Here is a 24,741-nt window from a genome sequence, read left to right as displayed (position 1 = left end):
GGGCAGAAGGGCGGCCGAGAAAGAGAGGGAAGCGGAGTCCCAGAGAGAGAAAGAAGAGCGCCGAGTCCGAGTGGGGGCACCGGGGAGCGTGGAGCAGTCGCCGAGACCGGTGGAGGTGGCAAAGAGCGTGAGCGCATGCGCCAGTGAATCGACGAGTGTGTGCGCGCGGCAAGCAAACCCAAAGAGTCTACCTGGCGAGGCTGGAAGGGGAAGAGGAAGAAAATCGAGCGAGAGAGAGAGAGAGAGAGAAACGAAGAGTGGGAGACTGATTGGGAGAAGGTGGTAGGAGAAATCGGTGCTCGAAGCGCGCGCAACGAAGAGGAATATCCCCTACCAGGGGAACGATATCAGAGGCATAGGGGCGGAGGAGAGGGGCGTCTCGACGTCAGGCCCCAGAGCTGGTCCGTCCGTCGTCCGGCCGACTCGAGCATCTGAGCCGCGGATTCGCGAGATATATAACCATTTTGATACATATATACATACATATGAGCATATGTGTGTGTGTATATACAGATTATATACGGAAATTCACACGTACACGAATACACACAGAGACACGAAAACACTGACGCTATGTACAGCAACGAAATGCTGTACGCACACACGCACGCACATACGCGCATAGCTACATGATCGTGTGTATTTAAAAGACATTTTGGTGTACATTTATTGCATGTAGATCCGGATAAATAACGAGGGAATAAAGATAACGAACGATTTTAAACGAACAAAAGACAAACGATTAATCATCGTAATAATAATCATTTACGGAACTCATACTTTTACGTAAACGGGGACTGATATATGTTTTTAATATTGACGTACCAAGAGATACGTAAAGGTGTGCATGTGTACGTGTTTTTTAAATGCAGCACAGTAAGACGAGAAGAATATGTGGTGCGATTATCGGAATCGAGGACTGAGCCAGTAATTGACAGGAAACTTTGTTCACAAACTTCAATCTACAAAAAATTCATCGTGTGCTTGTTTGGAATGTACGCTCGTATGTACGTGGACACGTCGATGTTTACGTTTATGTCGATAGACTCGTAGAGAAGTACGTTAAAATGTGCAGGCCTGAAAATATTTGATTTCTGGAGAACGAAGCCTCTCGGTGACATTTGACCGCGAGCAATCGTTGCTGAAGGTTACTGAGGAACGGGGAACTCGGAACGGAGCTTTTCATCCCTGAGAAAATGCACGAGCACGTCTGGCGACAGAAATGCTGTAACCACTTTCCGTGCACCCGGTTTCGCAAGGCTCTTCGGTAATCGAGGACTCGAGGATCGATATCTCAGCTGTGGCTCATACAAATATTCTCTCCCCTCCGACGAGAGAATCAGAATAAATTGAAAGTGCAAAATAACAGAGGGAAAACGAGTGTCCAACCTCCGGCGAAGTTTCCCTCGGACGCCCCAGGACGCCTGGGCTTATTCAACATCCTCACAGTTTTCTTGCTCCAATGGGGAACTCGGACTTCACCGACGAGGAGGGTGAACCTCGCGAACAGAGTGTTACGAGCTTACGCGTTTATCGGTAGGCAGATTAAGTGCGGGGAGCTTTCACCCTTGCGGTCTCAGGCGAAAAATCAGGCGAAAAAACGCGGCGGATCGCTGAAAAAAGGCGCCTTCGTTAGTCACAGTGTTAAATCGTTGGAAAATATTTTTAATCTGCCGGAGAAAAGAGAAGAAAAAACGTGCCATCACGAGCAACGAGACACTCCCCCGAGCTCGGGCTTCCACGCACCTACACATGCACACGTCCATATGGAAAAACGACGACAGAGACGGAGGTGCGCGGGCGAATGGAATTGAGGGTTAACTGTCGTCACGGAGCATCAACGCCGACAGTAGTCGCGGCGTCGAGAGCGATGCAGACGACGAAACGAAACGGGACGAGCGCGTCTCTCGCTTTTTGATTCGGGGACGCGTTTTTTCTTTTTTTCTTTTTGTTTTTATATCCATGTATACAGACATGTGCACGTGTATATTTACATGTTTATGAACTCGCGTACTCTCGCGTGTGCAGTGGATTACGCATATATACAAATGCTAAATATACTTGTGTTTATGTACACGCACGGAGGGGTGCGGAGTGATTATAGCATGGATTACACGAAGATTTGATTCGCGCGGAACCCCTCCACCCGTCCCCTCCCCGATTTTGAAAAATCCTTGACACCTCGTCCCGCGATTTTGACCCAAGAGAATATCGAATCTCTCGCCCGCGCCTCCGGACGCATGGAATTGTTAGAAAAGTGGATTTTTCGTGGGGAGGTGTTGCTCCCTCAGTGTGGTTCCTACGAAAGCGAAGATTGTCGTTGTCGCCGATAAAGTATCTTTCCAAAAGTGAATAAACTTCATTAAACACAGTTTTGATGGTGAATCGCCGATGAATCTTTCCTGGATTCATCCAGCCGTCTGAGCGACGATTTTAGTTTTGCTTCTCCGTCGAAATTTCACGATTTATCGCGTGTTGTAACGATCGTTGATTTTTACCCATCGCGGCAATAGAACTCGTGCATTTTCTCGCGCCGATGTCACGAATCAAAGGTGGAACGTTTCCTCGACCTAGACAACGCTGAAAACGGAGTTTTACCTCGCCCAGTACGTTACGCGATCGCGGGGGAGGCTCGAGACTTCGATTACGCGAAACGGGAATCAGCTGTGGAAGGTTACGAGACCCCAAAAGCCGGTATCGCCCTCCGTTTGCTCGGCTGCAACGATGAGAAGGAAAAGTAGTGAAAAAAATTCTCAAGCTTTAACGATTTTTGGATTATAACGGAACGACACCCTCCACCGGTGGGAACGCTCGCAAACCAACTCACCTCCGACCTCATCGCCGACGGCCAGCTCTGACCAACCACACCACGAAATAAATCATTCTCCAATCGCCAGAGCACCCCCCTCGCTCGTACGTACCAACAGGGAAATAATAACAAAAGGACTACGATCATAGACGTTTCTGTGAGACTTTGAGTGCGGGAGTAGAGATAGTGGTGATAAGAGAGCTTTGGAGGGATGTCACGGAGAAAGCAGGCCCGACCGAGCCGTGCCAACCTTGAGGAGGAACTGGTACAAAGATTGCTGCGGAATAATCCCGTAGGAACGCCCGAGGATGAAACCCGTAAGTTTAATCACTTTTCAGACCCTCCTGACCTCGGTCGTGACAGATTTTCATTTTGCAAAGGGCACCTTTTTCTTGAGGAGGAACCGTGAATACAGTCGATGATTGAACGAGGTTCGATCAGCTCGTTGAACTCGTTTATATGGAGCGTTAGAAAAGTTGGCCGTTGAAAGAGATTCGAGTCACATTTAATGAGAGCCAAATAAAGTTTGAGCCTCGCATGCTCGTCAATTTCGTTTATTCGATTATTACGAAAATCCCATAAATTTTTCATCATCGCAGTGAGATCATTGGAATTGGAAAAAATCGGCGAGTATTGCGGAATGGTAGAGCGATTTTTCAGAGCAAATAAAATAGTGAAAGCGTTGGGCGGCATTCCGAATGTCAGTGAACTCTGAAAAATAGAGCGGAGCCACGAAAAAATATGAGACTAAATAAACTCGGAAATTTTCACGAGTAGCGCGTAATAAAGTTCCCCAAATGACTATCCGACGAGAAATCCAGACGGAATCTATCAGCGCATTCAAACTATTTTATTTTTCATGTGTGATTGTGGCCAAGTCTCGCGACGTTCCGGGGATCGTGATCACGTTGAATAAATCCGTTATGCTCTATTCGCTGATAAGATAAAACTGTCAATAAGTAACTGCTCGGGCGCGTGGGTTTGCGAAAAAAGCTGCAATTTTCATTCCTCCAATCCAATGATCATTTGTCCGACGATGATATCGCGATAAAAGTGGCCATTTAATGAGACAAAATAGTAATTAACAAGGGAGGATAACAGAGAAGCAGAAAAACGTCTCGTAAAACCTCAGCAAAATGCAATATTCAGGATTTAGTTGAATAAAACATCTTACAACAACAGCGTCACACTTCTTTCGACTTTATTACTAAAAACTCGTATTTAATGGCTTAAAGATTGATGTACATAAAAAGAGACAAGGAAACACTTAAGGTATGCGTATTATCACACGTTCTACGAGAGCCTCAGAATATCATTCTTCGTCTCGTCCTGTCACATGCTCTCGCTCCTCCTTTCTCTACCTCTCCGTTTTTTCTCCTCTCAGCATCTCGCTTTTTCTCTCACTGTTTTCGATGACTCTGGTGTATATACGCACATCTCAATCCCCCCATCTCCCGATGAATATCAAAACGTCGTAAGGATTTCGTCGAATTAATCCACAGAATTAATCCTGGACGTTGCCTCGATTGAGACGTTCTGAGATTATACAGGCTCTTCTCCTCGGCGCTGGCTTTACGATTTAACTCGCAACAGTCTATGAAACTCCGGCGTTTCTCCCTCGCGCAGAGGGCCGAGCTTCGTGTTGCTTGTGAGCAAACTTGCTGCGGTCTTCGCCAAGCAGTTTCTGCATCGCTGTAAATTTTCCCTCTTGCTCCAGAGACTTCGAGCGTGTCGATCAACGAACTTCGTACTGGAACGTCACAAAATAGTGACGACCGCGATGTTCAATGAAAACGATAATTCAGTTGAGAAATGCAGCTTTGACAGAGTCGAAGTTCCTCTGCATATTTCGCGCTTTCTCTCGCACGTTTACGTCCCGCTGAGCGTGTGCGTGAATAGGCGTATTAATTCTATGGGAAGTTTCGGCCACACGCACAAAAATACGATGAATGAGAAGAGAAAAGGAAGAAATTCTTCAACTCGATGAAACTAGCGCCGATCGTAATCAGCTCGAGAGTCGCCGCGATCTCCTCGTCCGTGTGTCCGAGTCTTTCAGTGCTCTTTGCTCGTGACTCGTGAGCCGTTTCCGGCGCGTTCAGCTAACTTTCTGACCGGTTTTTTCTTCCTCTTTTCCTCACCGTATTCTTTTTTTTTACGATCGTTTCCTTAATGACACGGCAATCAGTCAATTATTCCTATTTACAGGGTATGATCGTATTCGCGTTCGTCGCTGTGTCGCTGCACGGATTTATGTGTATCTTTATAAATATTTGTATACGTAAACCTATAAATATGTACTTTGTGTCGTGTACCTCGTTTATATCTCTCGTTTTGGTGGCATATGACTCCGTGAATTATTATCGGCCATAACGCTCGGCCAGTGTCTTTTTCCTTCCTCTTCTTTTCCCCTTTCGGCTCTCCCTCCTTCTACCTCTATCAGGCTCCCCCTGTTTTTAACTCAAAACGTTTATTATTGCTCACAAGTTATTTATTGGCCTCTTTATTCTAGAACGAGATACGTCCTAAGATTTAGGAGGAATCCTTGCGGTAAATTCGCAATTAATCGGGCGAATGGGAGACGCGAGAATTCGCGTCTTTATTGCCGCCCGAATGATAGAACAAAAATTCATTATTTTTCGGGCAGTTTCTTCGACGAGGCAACCCCATGGATCCGCTCGCTCGATTTTATTTTTTCATTCATTTAAAAAACTCCGTTTGGTGTAGTTTTTTTAATCTCTCGCCGTTTTCGCATCAATTTTTCTTCATGCTCGAGCCTCTTGGGGCTTCGGCTATTTTCACTCGCGCCAGCGTTCGTCACGTTCGGACTGGAATCTTCAGTTTTTTTCTATCCGTCGTTATTGACTACGTTTTTGTTTTTCGAGTTATTTCCACCATGATTCCGGCGCAGGAAGAAAACAGTGAGGCAATCATTCACACCAATTTAATTTCGCGAAATTACATTCCAAAAAACATCTCCAGCGGTTTACCGTTCGTCGTTTCCTATTTCAATACTTCAAATATCTCACGAACAAAATCTTTGGGAAAAAATGATTTTTGGCGCGGAGGAATTTCGGAGAAATGATGCCCGATGATTGGCAGATAGCGATCAACCTCAAAGTTGCCTCGTGACGGGTTTCGAAACACCTGTTCAACCCGAAAGAGCCCCCGGCGTGTACGCGCAAACTCGTGCAAAGATGATTAATTCAAAGTTTCAGCGACAAAGTTTGAAGGAAACGTAGAAACATATTTCAGCCAAACTCATCGGCAATAATCTCTTATCGTCCTTCGCGTGGACATACATATATAATAACCTTTGGCGACGATCGTGCTGGCCAAAAGTTGGCAAGCTTGAAAAGAAAATTGAATATTCATTGGAGAATTCACTCAACGAGTAATTTATGATGAATATACGATAACTAAATACGGGGAGGTAGGCGCAAGGACTGCGCTCGTATAATAATCATAACGCTCGGGAGTAACCGAGCCTTGTTTAACGCGACATAATTTTCTCCACCAAATCATGTCGTGGTTCAATATTAAAAAGCTCGAAATTGGAGTCGCTCGCTCGCTCGCTCGCGATTGTCGCGTTTTCATAACGAGCCACAGGCTGTATCCTTAACGCATTTTATCAAATGACGATAAATCAAAGAACAACACACGCGTACGCACGTGCACGTACACAGGAGCTGAAAAAGTTTTATTTTAAATGTGATTCGTGGATATGAACGAGAGGAGCAAAGTCCGTAAAACTTTTAGCATAAATTCTAATACGATCGTCGACAGCTGCACCGGCGCGTTTAATACTGAAACAATGGACGATAAACGTCAAATTTAAGCGACAATTTTTTCTCTCAATCTCGACTTTCGTTGATGGCCCGTTGACATTTCGAAATATAACTGAGGCCAAATGATCGTGTGTAATAACGGCCTGCGGCGCGATAAATATAGAGGGCGTTCTGAGACTGCGAAAAGAATTCCAAGATTTTCCCTTTCGCCTCTATCCCCGTTTCTAGGCTTTGTGCCTCGAACACATTCATCCTCCGAAAGCCAGCAGGCTCGTGTGCGTGTTCGCGCTCACCCGGCCTTTCCCCGTAAATCTATTAATACGATTGAGAAGCATCTAGTTTTGACGATACTCGAGTAAATCCCTGCTGGGCCGAACAAGTGCGTTAGTCCATTTGTGACAGCGCTTCGGCAGTCCATTTTTTCGCGGGCATTAAGAGCGCTGCTATTCGATCAGAGGAAAGTTCGAGCTAACGAAAATTTGCGGGGTAACTCAGCTTGCTCGATAATAAAAATGCCGAGTGTTAAAACCAAATTGCGGATATCGAATAATCCTCGATATCGCGATCTTCGTGTCAGAGCAACGTACGACGACTCCTCTAAGCATATTCCGCACGTAATTCGGTCATAAGTCGAGGTTCCCGTGACCCAAAAGAGAAATAGAATTCATTATAATAAGTATAAAACAGCTAAACAACGCGACAAGTTTATTTCAATACGAAGTTTCGCAACTTTTCGATGAATAACGATCGTCCGGGATTCGCTTCATGTCGGCGTATATACTTTTAATAAAATACACGATTGCTCAACGCCACGAGCACCGCGGACGGATTACAACTTGTAAATATATATTTGTATGATTAAGGAAGTCGCACCCGGCGGTGTCACGAGTTTACTTGCGTGACGGCTAAATGAAAACCGTCAAACGTCCGACAACGCATTCTCTGCATATTAATACTCGCATGGAAGCAAAAGCCGATATCCATATGTCGTGCAATAATGTTTGACCGCTCGAACGAAGGCACGTAGCACTGTTTTTAGGTGCTTGGTATCTCACGGTGACGTTTCTTCTGGAAAATAATTCTTCGACGAGTCAGTTTATTTTTTGCTTGGAGCTCATCGCCGGTTACTGAGAAATTATGTGAAAAAATGTGTCTTTCGAGTCGAATTTCGAGCATGCATTGCTCAAACTACGAAATGAGGAAGATAAACATACAAAAATATAAATAAAATAGTGAAAAAATCAAAATTTTGAGCACTTCATGCTCAAAATTCGACTACGAAACGAGGGAGATAAACATAAAAAAATCATTCGAAGTGTGACGTTTTTCCTTGGATTTCTGTGGGTACTCGAAAGAATTTCGGAATCAATATTCTTTCGGGAGTCGAGTTGCGCAGTGGCAAAAAGCTGTGGGAAAATTGCATGGTAAATGGGGAAAAAGCCAAACGTTGAAATGCCCGCACAACGCTTATCGTGACTACGAAATCTCGTTTTTTTTCTCTTTCTTCTTTCTTTTTCCCTCCCAATGCTTTACGTCTGCGCATACTTTAGCGAGGGCTTATTTCTAACTTTATTTCCTCGCTTTAATATATCGTTCACGTGGGTGCTCCAAGACTATCATTTTTATTCTCCCCCCGTTCCCTCGGTCCTGTTCTCTCTGGTAAGAATTTTTTCGAGGCCAACGAACGCTCACGGGCTACAAATCTCGTACGCGATTGTCTCGCCGCTCTATTATTGTGCATCTCGTTCACCGGAGGGGCGGGGAATCAAACATTTGAATCGGAAGCTCCGCGAGGGATCTGCGCGAAAAGTGCGATTAAACGCGTAAAATAATTGAAAAAAAAAAAAAAACACACGCACGGGGCCGATTTTCATGCGCGCGACGATCATCGCAATTAATTATCTCCGCTTCGAAGCCTCCATCGAGAATGACAGCCGAGCTGAATGAAGAGACACTAAGAATTAAAAAAACAAAAAGTATAAGAAAAACAAACGACACGTTAATCATACGAAGAAAAAAAGGCTGGTAATCGATCTGACGGCTGTGCCAGAAAGAATTCCAGGTTACATCTGTACTCGCGCGAAATTCTGGGAATTTCTTGCGACTCCTGGTGTGTATCGCGGACTCTTTCTTGCCGCTCGCGACTCTCCCAAGGCAAAGCGAGCACTGTGGCTTTCGCACGGGTTCCGCAGTCTTCACGAGCTTTCGCTCGTACCCATGCACACTTTCCTGGCGGAGTAAAACACTTCCACGTCAAGCTCGCTCAGCACAGACACTTCTGTCTTTTTCCCTCCTCCCCTTTTTCTTCATCATTTTTTCCTCCTTTTCCTCTCTCTCTCTCTCTCTCTCCCCTCTTTTGCGTTTCGTTCTCGCACTATCATTCTTCGTCTCCCAACTATCGAGACGTACACGTCGTAGCTATTATGGGGAACATGTGATCTTCTCGGTTATGCCCCGATCGAGGTGTCCAACTGTCTTTCCCCGCCGTTTGTGTGTGTGTGTGCGTGCGTGCGCGCGCGCGCGTGTGTGTGTGTGTGTGTGTGTGTGTGTGTGCGCGCGCGCGCGCGCGCGCGCGTGTGTGTGTGTGTGTGTGTGTGTGTGTGTGTGTGTGTGTGTGTGTGTGTGTGTGTGTGTGTGTGTGTGTGTGTGTGTGTGTGTGTGTGTGTGTGTGTGTGTGTGTGTGTGTGTGTGTGTGTGTGTGTGTGTGTGGACCCCTGCGAATGTAATTCTCGCTCTGTTGCTTCCACCATCATCCTCAATCGCTACACGCTCCGTGTACGTTTCCCCTTTTTTTCGCCTTTCCCTCTTTTTCTCTCGTCCTCGACTCGTCGCCGGGTCGAGTCACCTGACGAGCGCAGAATCCACGCGTAAGTGTTCGATCGACCAGAAACAAAAGATCGCCAACCCCTCGATGCCGGTGGACGCGTACAAACGTAAGAGACTTTCATAAAAGTGTGCGAATTCTCGCCATTGTTTCAGCGGACTTGTCATTAAGCTTTGCTGATAATGGGAATTCGCGAAACGATCGCATTTATGTGAGAAAACCTTTGTGCAAAAAGGGACTCGAAAAAATCACTCGTTCTCGTGCACTCGCGACTCCAACTTTCCGAAAGTCACTGTAAAACTTCCGAAGTCAACGATTATCGGTATTCTCGTACCGAGATAATAAAAAATCTGAAAATTTCACTGATCCAACGACCACGAGCTTGGATGCTGCCACTTTTCAATGGGACTTGGGAAAAGAAAATCAAAATACTTCAACACACGCGCGGGATTTATCGAAAATGATATACTCTTTTTGCAAAGCACTTCGAGGCTGCGTGACTGGATATTTCCGATGGCAGTGAGTACATCGTCGCTCGCTCAGCAGACCGACAGAAGGAGCAATTTCGATGGAGCTTTTTTGGCACGAGTTCCAAACGCCCGCGGAGGTGACCCCCCGCGGTGAAGGATATAAGGACGGACTTTTGGAGTATACTTAATACCAGTAGCGCCTTAATATATATGCAGTGAAGATTAGCAGCGAAGATTCCTCGCCCGCGTTCGTTTCTTTCATTTTTCTTCTTCTTTCCTGCTCCTTCTTCTTATTTTTCGTCTTTTTTTTCGCAATAACCGCGAAAAATATACATCTTAATATCCAAAACTCGCTCTCGAAGACTTTTGTGCTCAAGCCAAGAGTCTTCGGTTCCTCAAGCCAATCGCTCGTACTCTGGACGAACCAACACGAAACTCAAGAAATATAACAAAAGCTCCGATAAATATGAGGCTTTGTGATCTTATTATAAAGAAAACTGACGCTCCTCGGAGCTTATCAGAGAGTTCACTGTTCCCCAAATCCCCGCTGACAATCGCTCGTCCATCTCCCGTATTGGCGAGGATGCTAAACAAAGGAATAGACTTTCCGAGCTTCGCTTTCCAAGCCAGCAGTCGCAGCAACGAAATTTGGAGCAAATCTTCAACTCGACGGCTTAAAAAATTTCACCTGAAATTTAATAAACGTGAGCGTAACAATAAAATTCCAAATGACTTCGAGGGTGTTAAGAAAACCGGAACAATTTAACTGCCAAAGGGGGCAGGATCAAATATCGAAATGCCGACAAAAAATTAATCGGCTAATTGATCAATTAATATTTCGCATGGAAAGCAATCCTCGCCGTCCCTCTGCGGCTTCTAAAGACCGTACAACTTTTCTCTCCCCACCTGCAATTAAATAAAATGTCATAAGAAACGTTTGACATGCAAGAGATCATAAAGGTTCGCGGGGACATCGAAACTGCCATTACAGAGACAGAAAAAAATGTTTTCCTGCCTGGTCTTTGAGCACGAGAGAGAGAGAGAGAGAGAGAGAAGGAACCGGGGGTCCCGCGATAATTGGCGACCTTCCTTCTTCCCCGAAGGAATGTACGCAGAGGGGGTGAGTTGTTTTGCGCGAATACTCGCGATTATGTATACCCATATAGTGCGACGATCCGGATGCAACCGAGTTTCGCACACCGAGAGACCGACGCGGATGGAAAGATCCGTTAAGTCCCTTAAGAAATGCCTAAAGTGACGCGACGCCTTGACCGATGACCGAAGATTGCCGGTACCGTTAACCAAACACATTTTGTAGTGCAATCTTTTCCCTCGTACGTCGTGCCGCTCCAAAAAATGCCATGCAAAAGTAAAAATAAAATAAACACAATTGTCATTCAATCGGATCGTTTCTCAAAAATTCGTATAATTTCTGTCACGAAAAATGGCTTCCGCCCCACGAAAAAGTTTCTCCAGACAAATGAATTTGTTTTTTCATCCATGATAATCATCAAAATAATAATAATTGTGAATAAATAACAAAAGACTGACACGGATAATTGTCCTGTCGGTGGTAAACATGTAAGGAACCGCCGCGCGCAGCGATCATTGTGTCGAGACCTCATGGAATCTCGCGAAGTATAGATCATTGTGGATCGTGCGTAATCGCGAGCTCGCACAACATCGGCAGAAAGTTTCCCCTCGGAGCGTTATTGTGCTGGAAGCGAGTAAAGACACCAGTGAATTCGCAACAAAACATGCATGCGCGATAATCTCGAGGCTCGAGCTCGAGGAAAATAATAAAAATAAAAAGGACGCCTCGGTCCATAGAAAATAGCGAATCTTCGTGGAAACTGGTGGAGCTGTGTGCGCAGTCAGAGCAGAGGGGATAGTTACAAAAAATCACGATATTTCAATGTCTCAGTGAATCATCGCTCTTTATTCGCTCTCATCTCGTTATCGTGTCATTTTGAGGTACGCGAGTGCCGTGACACGCACGCACGTATACGCAGGCGTATTCCGCGCTACATACCACAAAGTTTCCAGGGCACTCGCGCGCGCGATCACAAAAGTCGGATTAAAAGTGTGTGGATTAAGACAGCAGCAAAGTATTGCATCGATCAATGTCAAGTCGCACCTTCTCGACGCTCTACGTTTGGAAGAATCCAATAAAAATGGCCTACGCAATGTTTCGCGCGAATGGTAATTAACGTTGTTGCCACCGGTTGATGGAAGCTGACGAGATTTTCTGGGTCAATTATTTGCGGCGCAGCGGGTCTTGTTTCCAAGTGCTTTGAAGTGGATGCAAAATTGGTTATAAAATTTTTCAGAAGCTCAACAAGAATTTGCGATCCGTTCGTTTCAACAGGTTTGACTAAATAAATATATTTCTCCCGCGGTAACAGCTTTTCTGAAAAGGCCCTTGGGTCGCGGATCGCAAAAAGAAGATTCTCCAGCGAAATTGATTCGATGAATCAAATCCTCGGCGGATAGGCTCGCAGTGTCGAATAACTCGATTCGCATTTGAGAGGAAGGATGAAAAAAAGGTGAGAAAAAAGGCTTGGGAATAGGAGAAAAATGCGAGAAGATGAAGAAAAAAAACAACGGAAAACAAGTTATTGACGAAATCTATTCTCCATCCTCCTCGGCAGGCTTCCCGAGGCGACGACTCCACCGGGAAGCCAAACGATATTTTAAACAAACACTTGAGCCCGAGAGAATCCTTCGAGTTCTTTCTCATACCGCGCCCGCGCCCGCGCATTTTTATTCCTTTATTTCATTTGATTTTTTATCATTTTTCTATATAACTGGCCTCGGAAAGGGGCTCCGCGATTCCAGCAGCGAGAGAGACGCGCTTTTTGTCACCGTTGCGCAGGCATATAATATATACCAGCGGTGCATCTCTCGCGGGGCGTCGCGGTGCGGAAATGGAGATCCTTTAGCCGCCCGCATATTCGCTTCTCTATACAAGTATAGAAGGCGCGTTGCTATATGCATTTTCAGTGTGCGTCCCCTTCCTTTTTCTTTTCTTCTTAATTCTCATTCTTATTCAGCGCGCTCCTCGATCGCTGCTTTTTCGTACGAGGAACACTCGTTTTAGTCGGACAATGCGCACGGGCTCTTTCGCATGGAATGTGACAATTTTGAGGGCAGAATAAGTTCTCGTGGGTTTACAACTTTTCGGATTTTCTCACGATAAATGTCGCTGAGGAGAGCGCTTTCGGGATAGCACTCGACAAACCCGAAAGCTTCGGAACCGCAGAAGCTCGCCGAAGTGAAGGATTTTCAATTCGAATCTCGCTCGTTTGGAGCAGCGAAAGGAAACTGAATCGGGTTTTCTTCTCCTCTTATTTTTGCCAAGTTAATCCTTCACGTAGGTTTATGGACACTCGTTTGGTCGTTTCGATTCAGCGGTCCCATCGAACCCGCAGCAGGAAATACCTCGGACAAAAGCAATCGAACTTTATATGGAATCGCCCATATTACGGGATATAAAACAATGCCGCGTGTGACAACCCGCTCATTTTCTACCTTTTGGAATTCTCGCGATTTTCGCATGATCGCGCGCGAGAATCGTGAATTCGCGACCATCAATATTACCAGGGAGAAAAGCATCAACGTGAAATTGGCAACAAATTACTCGACTTGTGTGCTCCCTCCGCTCGCTCGCTCTCCTCTTCTCTTACAAAGCGGCTCTCATCCCTCTCTCGCTCGCTCCTGCTCTCTCGTCGACTTTTCGTACGTCGCGGTTTGACCGCTCGCGATCTCTCTGCGCGCTCTCCGCGCCCAATTAGCGGTTCGCTCAAACTCGCTCCTGGGAGCGAGTCTTTTTGCAAAAAGGAGGAAATAAAAGAGTACAAAAATTGCGCTCACTCCGAGCCAGCATTCGTCGCTTGGATTTCTCGCGACGTCCTCGTATTTTTCACTCTTCGCTTTACCTTTTGTCCTCCGTGTGTATCCTCCCGACGTGCGGCTTCGTGTACTACGCGCGCGCGCGCGCAGCCCTTTTCTCACGTCGTCATATTTCTCGTCATCCATACGTCTCGACGAGAAGATCCTGCTGCCCCGAGATTCCGCGGCACGCCGCTCCAAACGATGCCATTTTTACTCGCCGCGATGAAACCTCACCTCGCCGCGAGATCATGAAAATTGCTCTCGTTTTATCAACTATCGATATTTCGTCCTCATTTTTTATCATTCCTCACCCGATCGAACTTGGCTCGTGAAAGCATTCGTTCCCGAGTGAACCGGATGAAAAAAATTTCATAATTTTATGAGTTTCGTATCCGCACCATTATCGCGTTATTCTACTCAGAATCAAAGTCATTTTTTGCCTTTTATCCATTAATCGATGAAGAACCGTTTCCTTATCGGACCCGGCGATTTTTTATATTGCAAATAATTGTTAAACAAATTGCAAAGTTGACGCGCACTCGCGCGAAATTTGCGACAAAGCGCGCTCAAAACCGAGGCCAAATTCAACGACTAAGTCCAGAGGGTTAGTGGAATAATCGGAGCTGCATGAAGTATGAACGAGATTTGTTTCATCCTCGTCTCGCATTTCGCATCAGGGCTCAATACCGCGAGAGCCCTTTGCGATGTCTCTTTAGCGTTGAATCGAATTTAAGGTGCGCCTATAGGGTGAAGAGGAGGAGAGAAAGTGAGTGTGTTTCAGTGGAAAGAGAGAGAGAGAGAGAGAGAGAGAGAGAGAGAGAGATAGAGTTAGATTTCGTCGAAGTCTCGACGCTGCCGAAGTAGGAGCGTCGGCAGGTGTCTCGTTTCACGGTCGATAACCCGACAAAAGTCAAGTGCGTCGTCGGAAGTTACCGATCCGGGGGAACGTCCGTCTCGGTTCTCCACAGCAGACAAGAGACACGATTTCACACAAAATTTAGTTCTATTGACCTCCGACTCGTGTCACCGTAAAGCTGAAAAGTTGGCGGTAAATCATTTGAAAAATCAGCAGCAAACACAGCAATTATCAATATAATATGGCGCATAAGAGATAAAAATCGTCCGATAATAAGCTGCTCTGCATAGTTGCCGCGCATAATAATATCCCGTTAGCTATACAATGTTCTTATCAACATCGTTATTCCGTGAAATTCAAATGTCTCGTCAAACAAAAAATAATAATAAAATTTGAATCCACGCATATTCATAAACAGTTAGTGACAGTGTGCCGGCTCGTCCATTTGTCATGCTAAACGTCGAGCTGAGGCCGTGGCTAATATTCCGAAAGAAAAATGTAGGTTAAATGAAGTATCGCTACAAATTTAAAACTCCGTAAAAATAAAATAATGCTATTTTCAACGAGCGTGACGCGCATAAGCGCTCACTCAATTCTCGTACCTTTTTTACCAACGGACAAAAAAGTCTCCCGAGGCACGTTTTTTCGTTCGGAATCATATCGAACGGAAGGCTACGATATCCAAAGTAGAAATAATAACGAGGCGGTTGTTACCAAGCCGCAAGCGTTTTTCAGTCACACTAAACCGAAAATAACGGCGCGCAACAACAAACTCCATTCCATACGAAAAGCTTAGAAATTTCATCAAATTTATTACAAATATTAATCCTACGTCCAAGACGAATAAACGGTTATCCAAGAGCTCGAGATCAGTAATAGCACCGACGATTTATACGCGTGCTTATTGGACTTTATCGGGCTCCGAATCTACCTACGATCAGGAAAAAGGAGGGGATGACGGCCCAGGGAGAGAGGGAGGGGGACAGGAGGACAGAAGGATAGAAAACGTGGCTCGAGCTAACATAATGTCGGATGTAAGTGGATATGCCTGGGACTACGCCGGAGGTAAAAAGGACGCGGGGAATCACGGCCCTCCTTCTTGGCCATCAGCACCGAGTTCGGTCCTTTTTACTCAATGGCACTCGTACATCGGATGCAAGCGACGGCCATCCGCGTGTAAATATCTCTCTGTCCTATATCTATACATTTAAAAACACGCTTAATATGCATATACGAGGAAAAAGAGAGGGAGAAAGATCGAGAAGCAGCGACGACCTCCATCGCCAGATCCACCTCGAATATTCGTCGTCATAACTTTCATTCACGTGTTTCTCGCTTCGTTGAAGAAACCGGCGAGTGAGAATGAGAGCCTCGCCTCAACGCACGGAATACACGTTTATGGCGGTTGAGACAGACAATGGAGCATGAGACGACACGTTCTCGCGTTTATTAACTTATGGATCCGTACATCCTGAGTTTTACGAGGCGACGAGTCACCTACTCGACTCCTTCTTGCGGCTCTTACATTGTACCCTCGTATGCTGAACAGCCGAGCTACTTCGTGCACTTTTCATCTTGTTTTAGCACCCCCACCTCTTCCCGGACTACTGCTGCGGCACTGGAAACGAAATTTTGTTGACATCAAATAAAATAGTCGAATTCATCGAACTAAATGCGGTTTGAAATTCATTCTTCTGTTCTGCTGAATAATTATGAAGGAAAACAGTTTTTTGCTTTTTAAGAAAAATCACTGTGCACGTAACAAAATATGCTTTCGTAAGGAACAACCGTTTTGTTGTTTCAGTAGCACGAATAATATAAATCGAAATATTTGGTGGCACAAAATTTTAATTAGCTGATTAAATATTTTTTTGGATCAACAAAATATTCCGTTTTTAGTGCGGATCTTTCTGCTCGTCGCACTTGGTCAGAAAGTTTTTGTCGCTGGCCAGCGAGACTCGAAGGCCCAGTTCCGTTGATCCGCCAATTCGATGCCATGTGCAAAAATATTCATTTTTTTTTTTTACACTCTGAATATAAATTGAAGTGAATTTAACAATTATTGTTCGAATTCGGTTATACTTTCCATGAGATCCATTCACAGCGAACCGTCCACGTATTTTGGCGAACACGAACCATTCATCCGAACGATATCGCAGCGTCGGATGCAAGTTTTTGTTTTCAATATTGTGTTTTACTCCTTTTATTCGGTTTTGTGAAAGGCAGGAAAAGCAATTTCGTACACCGTTTACTGGCATTGGTGAAGGGCACCAGCCCAATTGGAACGATGCCAAATGAAGATATTTTCAATGTCCCTCGCGAGATGCTAGAGGCAATATACCGCGCATACCCTTAATTTTCAGTGCTTTACTACTTTCAGTTACGGAACACGTACGCGGATCTTCTGTGCGATTTGCGCTCCCTTCAGTCCCCGCGCCCTCGAAAAATCAGTCGTCGATCATCGATTTTACGTCAGTTTACTCCGCAAAGTTCAGTCCAACGAGAACGTTCATATTTTAATTAAAAAAACGACTCTAAAAGTCGTTTCCTCCGAATCTTTTTCGACCATATTTGAAATGATTAAGTCGACACGTACAATTACTTTTGAAGTTGAGAATCATTGAACTGCACCGTCCATCTAAAGACCGGCAAAAAACTTGTAAATTTGATTAGAATAATTTGGTTATTATCGAACTCATACACGAGGATTTCGAGTCGAATGACGGTACTGAAAAAGCGAGACGCCGAGTCCGTTCATTAAGGAATTTGAATGCGTCTTTCTGGAGCGTTCCCTTCGCGCCTTGATCCGCGTAACTCCACAGTAAAACGCAAATGCAATCAAACGCGTGCCATCCCCGATTACAGGGACGGCGGAATGATTAAGGGACCGGGAGAGCAGGGCGGGATGATTATGACGCGTAGTGTGTGGGCGCGCGTACGCGGATCGCCAAAGGGATTATACGGAAGGGCGTAAAAGGGGCGATGGTTTTACGGGTCAGATGAGAAGAAGCGTGCGCGGAGGCGAGAGGAGGAAGCAAATATGAACGATGAGCATGAAGGAGGGTTTAAATGGCTGACAAAGAGGGGCTGGGCGACGTGAAAATTGAAAGAAAATGAGAAAGGCGTTTCGGCTCTTGGAGGGCGGTGACTACGCAGCCTTTTCAATGTCAACCGGTTATGAGAAAATCGAGTGATCCGCGGCTCCCAAAAATGGACGAAAACAATAATTGACATGCTCGCACTCGTTCCATCGGCGACAAATTGCTGTGAAGATTGCGATGGAAGGTGCGGAGTAGCCAATAACTAAGCCGAGGTTTCCCCGGGAGTCGGGGCTTTCACGAGAGCAGAGAATTCGCGAGGCACAGCAAGCTCGAAGGGGTAACTCGCTGTTGGAAGAGTACGCGCCTCGAAATGTGTTCTCGACACACTCGTCCGTGTGCACGGAGCAGTGTGGGCGTGTGGGCACCCGTTCAAATTGGCCGAGGCGTGCGTAAAATGCTCGCCGGAGCGATGACACATCAAAAGCCGTCGTTTAAGGGTCTCGTATTATTTGGCGCCTCGCAAGCGAAAGGGTTATCAGCCCCGGTGCTCGCGGGCGAGGATCACCACACCTTCGCCAACATCGCTGCCAACCACCAACCGAAAGGAAATACGAATGTATAGGTATATGCAGAAACGGGCGACGATGGGACTGGGCTGATCTCTACTTCGAGCAGTATTTGCTCAATAAGCGACTCGAAGCAAACCCGAACGGGGCCTCCGGCTTATTGCGAACTGCGGACTCATTCCTCGCTCCGTTCCCTCAAACTTTGCTGCCTGCTTCATTTTATACTCAACCAACAAATTCCCTATTTTCTGGGTGTCAATGATTCTCGAACTTTCCTAACGATCCGCATTCAAACTCCGAATCAATCGATTCCATTTTCTTCTCAAACGTTTCTACCCCGCTCTCGAGCCTTCGACAGAAAAGTTCACACTGGCTTGCCCCCAAAACAGTGTCGTCTTCTTCCCAATTATTCCCCCATACCGGTGAATCGAAGCTTGGGAAAAATGGAGTGAAACACACGCGAAAATCCTCAACGCCGATAAGCACCCTCGCCGCTGACGCGGGCGGCGAGTGTCGAAGTAAACACACGGGAAAAATGAGGGAGAAAAAACGCGCGTTTCTCGTCGGGATAAGTGTACGGCGATCCGCAACAACTGTAACTAATGGCCGAGCTCTCTGCGTACACCTCTCGACACATATGCAACGACTCGATTGCGCGCGCGGGGGCCGAGGAGCAGGCCTCGGAGTCGAGCACACCCCCGGATCCAGGAATATGTATGAGATTACAAATTCGACGTGAATCCAAACGTCGCTTCGCACACGCGATATAATATATCCACGTTCAATATAACTGTAGAATCGTTTTTTTCCTCTCACTCCCCTCCCTTCTCGTCTCGATCACGCTACGGTGTATCGGGACCGTACATATATTGCGGTTACGCACGCACCCGCGAGCACACGCCGGACAACATGCTAGCTCCAACACGCGTACGCGGGGCGACGCGTACGCAAATTTTTTCTTATCGCTTCTCATATCACGGGAACGAGAGTTGTTGAAGAATCTCGATCTGGGCGCCATCTCGATGGCAGGCAATAATCCTTTGGGTTCTGAAAAGAGTCTCGTTTTGTTTATCCTCCTGATGGGAACGCTTCGGATTGGATAATTTTTGTTTCGAATAATCGTCGTCGAGTTGACACGAAACGGCGAGAATATCGGGGCTGGACAGCCGGAGATTCCCGATGCTCTGTTTGTACGTAGCTCGTGTTAATTTCGTGTCCAGAACGAAAGCACCCGAGGCGACAAATGAAATAATCTCATCGCGTATGAAATAGCGGTGTCATTGTCCACCGGGCTGGTTGTTCCAATATGTCCAAATGTTTTCGGTCGAATGAGCTTTGCTGGAAAATCATCGAGGCGAATTCGCGGGAGTTGGAGATAAAGAGACGGAGGGCGATATGCAGCATGCGCGGAGCGGGACGCGGCAGGGAGGAATCCCAAAATAATGACAATCGAAACAACAATGGCGTCGATGGGATTGTACATTGCCGCAACAGCGACAACCAACCGGTGTGTGCGCTCGCCTCTGGCCTGATGAGAAACTAATGGGGGACTTGCCCTGCCATTTTCTCTTTTACTACCCCCAACGCCGAGCTCACACGAGATCTCGCTCTCTCTCCCCCTCCCAGTTTCTGCTCCCTCTCCAGATATGGATGCACATATAACGTGTGCAGACTAACTTGGCAAATCTGTCGCTGATCCGTTCATCGTGTTTCGTCATTGTCACGATGCCGTTACGTTATGATCGGGCTCGCGCTTCTCCATGTGAAAATGAAGCGTTCATACTCGCGTAGCTAATACGCGAACACGAATATGTGATGAGGCTCGAGCACACCGCCGAGCTGAGAATCAGGAGGGTGCGATTCGCCTCGTCTCGGCGTTTCGGCATCCTCAGTTCCGTCCTTCTGCGCCTCGACGTGCATTCATTCCACATGCCTTTCCTTATGCGAAACGACGTTCAAATGTATGCCGCGCGCGCGCGCGCGCATCGAATACACGTTGAAAAGGTAGTTGCACCTCCATTTAGGCCGTATGGACCGCCGTCAATAGGAAAGGGAGACCGAGAGATCGAAGAGAGCGCGAACTCACCGGCGCACCAAAAGCAGGGCGGGTGTCCCGCTTTCCGGATGACTTGGCTAAACGGGATCGCATTAGCACATAGTTTTTCCCCCTCGCGTTTCTCCCTCGCCCCTCTTTAGAGGCTAAGCGAGATTAGCATCTCGAATTTTTCGCTCCTTTTTTTAGCCAGCCCCACGAGCTCCCGATCGCTGCTTCTCGCTTTCCCGGTGTCTCGCTTATGCGGGGACATACGGTCGACGTAACGAAGTTTTTCAAAAGTTTCTTCATCGAACGATTGTTTTTTCTGTCGATGAGCAATAAAATTTGACAGTCGATCGGCCTCTTTCGGCGTTCCAAATACCCCGCGAAAACGTGCTTGATATTTTTTTCTCCGTTTTTCTTTTATACTCGAATTTACATTTCGGAACAATAAAACACCGGATTTCCGATAATATTCGAGGAAGTGCTGACTCGAGTTACACTCTAAAGTAGCTCGAAACGATAAACTAATTAATGCAAATCCATGCATATTTTCCCCCCCATTTTCATGTCAGCGCTAATAAATGATAGCTCGAACACGAGAACTCCTCTCCCTCGCAGTGTTCAACGATGCTAACGAGACGGCTTTTTTATACCGAAAACTATGAAGAAAATCTTGCGACCCCGTATATTTGAATATAAAGGAGGATAATTTTCGTTAGTTTATCATCCATCGGTCGGTTTGACTGTATTAACGAACGATAAATAAAATGAAAGATATAGAATAGCCTGATAAGTTTTTCAAGCGACGTAACCAACTCGGCGAATCAAATGGATGAACGTTTTAAGGGCTTAATCTACTCAAATTTATGCCCGCATACCGACACCAATAAAATCCTTCAGTTTTTCATTCCGTGTACACACACACACACACACACACATTCGTATCTTCGTACATGCGTGTGCTGAGAAAAGAAATAAAAAAGGAAAATCAACAATGTCCAACCGCGAGGCCCGCGCGTATAATCAACGCCTCGTTTCCGGACACCTTTTCATCCTTATCTTTCACGTTCGGTGAATACACAATTATTAAAGTTGATTCTCTCGCGTTTGCTTCATACCGAGCATATCACACGTTCGCTATCCACATCGCACTATAAGTTGCTCGAGTTTTATTCTATCTGTATGTTTGTGTTTAATGTATAGTTATAACGCAAGAATACAAAAGCTGAATGTGTCTCTGCTGAGAGTCTCCCGTGCTGCTTTATGTATTCTGCATAGCCCACACGTTCTTAGCCCCTTATCTTTCAAACGAATTGCGAATATACATAAAACGCGCTCTGTATTTACAGTCGATTCTTCCTTGTTTCCTTCCAAAGTCAGACTATACAGAATACGTGGCACGAATGGACTGGGACTTTTTGGAGTCGCATGTAAATCGTTAAAAATTACAGAGTCGTTAAGGTTGATCATGTCTGAAGGATCGTATTTTATGGGTGTCTAAATCGGATCGATTTTTACTTCCACAATAAAAGATATTATCACTTTAAATTATTGTCAGAGTTATTTATTCGAAATCGTAAATACATTTTTTCAATTTATCGTTTCACGAATGGAATTACAAGCCATTAATTAATCGGGAATCCGTCACTAACTGAACTCGAAATTTCATTCGTCCCTGGCGAAAGTACTACAGTCTTTTACGATGAAAATCGCATTAGAGAGCGCAAAGGGAAAACACAAAGGGAAATGGATCGAGAAAAAAGTATTAATTAAAAGACAGAAAATTAAAATTTGATGTGTGTGTGTGTGTGTCAGTCGACTACGCATTTAAACTCTGTGTAGATTTCAAGACTTTCCTAAGAAAATCGTTTCGTGCATAAACTACCTTAAGATTTTTCGACGGAACGAATTTCCCTCGGGAATTGGTGTTTTCAGTTTTTTAAAAGTTCATTCAAAGTCGCGGGCTTTTGACGAGAGTTTTGAGATTGTACTTGAGAAGATTTGAGACCACTGGGATGCTACATTTTCTCATAAGTCTCCAGACACGCAGCGTTAAAATCGACAAAAAAAATCTCTATTCCGAATACCCCCACAAAATACGCGGGGTTTTCCCCCCTGAGAGTTGCGAGAGATCGTGAAATTGATATGTGCGTACGTAAATACGTACGATTTCGTAGGAATGATTCCACCCCGTGCACATATATCGATGACGAAGGGCGTATCGATAGGTACAGTGAAAGTTTTCACAATTTAACTTCTTACTTCGAAGCTCGAACATTTTGAAAAGCACTTCGTAAACGTTTACAAAAAAATGGAAAAAAAAAACTTTAGAAAAACCATTGAGACGACCTCTAAATGTCTCTCCTCCAAGTTCAAATTTAGAGAGAACCAACTCTTGATTGACTGCTAACTTTCGTCGTCGCAACACCGAGCAATCAATCTTTTTTTATCGTGGTTTTTTGGGGAAGAAAAAAAAATTCACGTCACTAGCGCCACCTCTAAAAATTCTTTTAGATTGCCCAAGATTTGAGAGAATTATTTTTCACATTATGTATTAACATAATCACTTGCAAATTTGAGGAAAAAAAAATATCTTTTTCTTTTTAAAACACCGACCCCAGTATTCACGTGGATTTTGATTTAAATGAAAATCTCTGGTGCTTGCTCGAAAAGACCGTGAATCAGATGACCCTGTAGGAAGAAAATTATGCGGAGTTTGCTTCGCTTCGTGTGATCGATAAAATTGCGCGAGCTCCGACTGTACGTTGCGAAGAAATCCGAGTCGTACGTGTCTTCGCTGCTTCGCGACCCTTTCTCGTTTCGTCTGCGGGGATTCACGCGAGGGAGGAATTTTTTTCGTAACAGTACGTATAGCACAAAGCCCTATTCGCTCGTATGTGATACATTGTACGGGGAGTCGAACGTACGGAAACGCGAAACGAGATAAACCAGCGGAGGCGCGGAGACGGAGAAGGGCCAGAGGATTCTAAAGAAAATCAGTTTATCGTCAATGCGTGAGTTACCGAACTCGTTGCACAAAATCAATCCCCAAACCTGGATTCCTATTAATTTTCATTGGCAGTCAAGAATTTCGGTTCGTGGGGCTAAAGGCAGCTGTCGAAAGACACTTTTTCCCGAAGTTTTTAAACTCAGTAAATTTTCAAGATTCCATCGCAGCTAAAAATTCCCACGTATTTGTAAATTCGCTTGGATTTTTTCCCAGCACTTCGACGACACAAAAATCTCAATAAACCAAGATTCCAAATTGATCTCAGACACGGGTCACCGGCCCCGAAACGAGGCTTTGGCAAAATTTCCCAATGAAACGTGCGGAACGATAATTAATGGACAGTTGAAAGCAAAAGTGTTCCCACCCACGCAACGCCAGAGGTCGAATAATATCCAGCTTTCCGCCAACCTGAGACAACCTGTGCCTTCACAATTAGCCGGCTTCACATTGGGCAGTCGCACAAGCAGCAACATGAGACTAAAAAAAAGCAAATTTTTCTTCCCATCTCCCATCCGGCATGCACCTCAGTCGCGCATTAACTTGACCAACCCCAAGAGAAGCCTCGACCTTTTTGCCCGCTCGTCGAATTCGCAAGCCCTGAAAACGGGGCGCTTCCCTCGCGGCTCTCCCTTCCCCACTCGTCAGTACTCCTCCATATAACTTATTTGGCGCTGATCTGGTGCTCGTTAGCATATCATACGAGGGGAAGAAAGACGGCGAATATGAGAGGAAGGAGGGAAGAGGCTTGCGTAATACAAATGTGCGAGGCGGGTCGTATAGAAAGGGTTGAAATCCTCCTCAGCCAATAACAATCTATCCTGGCCTGTCGGCCAGGTCGCTCTCTTATATTACTGTGCTCAAGCGAGTACAGGCATATACCGGACTGGCAGGGACCCTCGTTTTCTCTTCCCCCTGCCCCAGCCGTCCCTTCAACCTCGTTTCTCTTTCTTCCTTTCTTCATTCTCCTCTCGCCCCTTCTTTTTCTCTCCGGCACTCTCTCCCTCTCTCTCTCGCGGAAACGAGTACGTTACTCATACCGCGGTACAAGTACATTTGGGACGGCACACGAGAATCGTTTCTTTCCTGTTTTCCAGCTCGATTCTCCTCGCTCCATTCCCCCCGCCCGCAGCGCACGCCTCTTTATAATGCACGTGTGTATTGTAATCCCACGTGAACAAGAGTATGCGTAACGGTACTCGGCTTATTTAGCAGTCCAGCCAACCCTCTGGCCATGTACCTTCAGCCACTTACCCCCTTCGTACGTCATCCAATCGCCGGACAGCTCAAAGTACCTTCGCCGCCATTTTCCCCTTAAAACATCATTTTTTTTTCAATAACGTTGATCACTGGCTGCCGTGACGTTTACCCTCGACTCTCCCCCTGGAGGTTTTCGATCCAGTGACCTTCAAATTCGAAAATGCCCCGGTGATTTCAGTCTCCTCATCGAA

General features: G+C 45.7%; 1 protein-coding gene across 1 annotated transcript in view; it reads left to right on the top strand.

Moving 5' to 3' along the window:
• Positions 1-345: 345 nt before the first annotated feature.
• salm (spalt major) overlaps positions 346-24,741 on the top strand; it is a 76,371-nt gene continuing 51,975 nt past the window's right edge. Inside the window, exon 1 of the mRNA XM_043420537.1 lies at positions 346-3,126. Within this exon, the coding sequence (XP_043276472.1) occupies positions 3,021-3,126 (106 nt within the window). The 5' untranslated portion in view covers positions 346-3,020. The remainder of the gene's footprint in view (positions 3,127-24,741) is intronic.

The sequence above is a fragment of the Venturia canescens genome, chromosome 5 (genome assembly GCF_019457755.1).
Source record: "Venturia canescens isolate UGA chromosome 5, ASM1945775v1, whole genome shotgun sequence".
Classification (NCBI taxonomy): domain Eukaryota; kingdom Metazoa; phylum Arthropoda; class Insecta; order Hymenoptera; family Ichneumonidae; genus Venturia; species Venturia canescens.
Note: the sequence above shows the minus strand (reverse complement) of the source record. Positions and strands in the feature narration are given on the sequence as shown.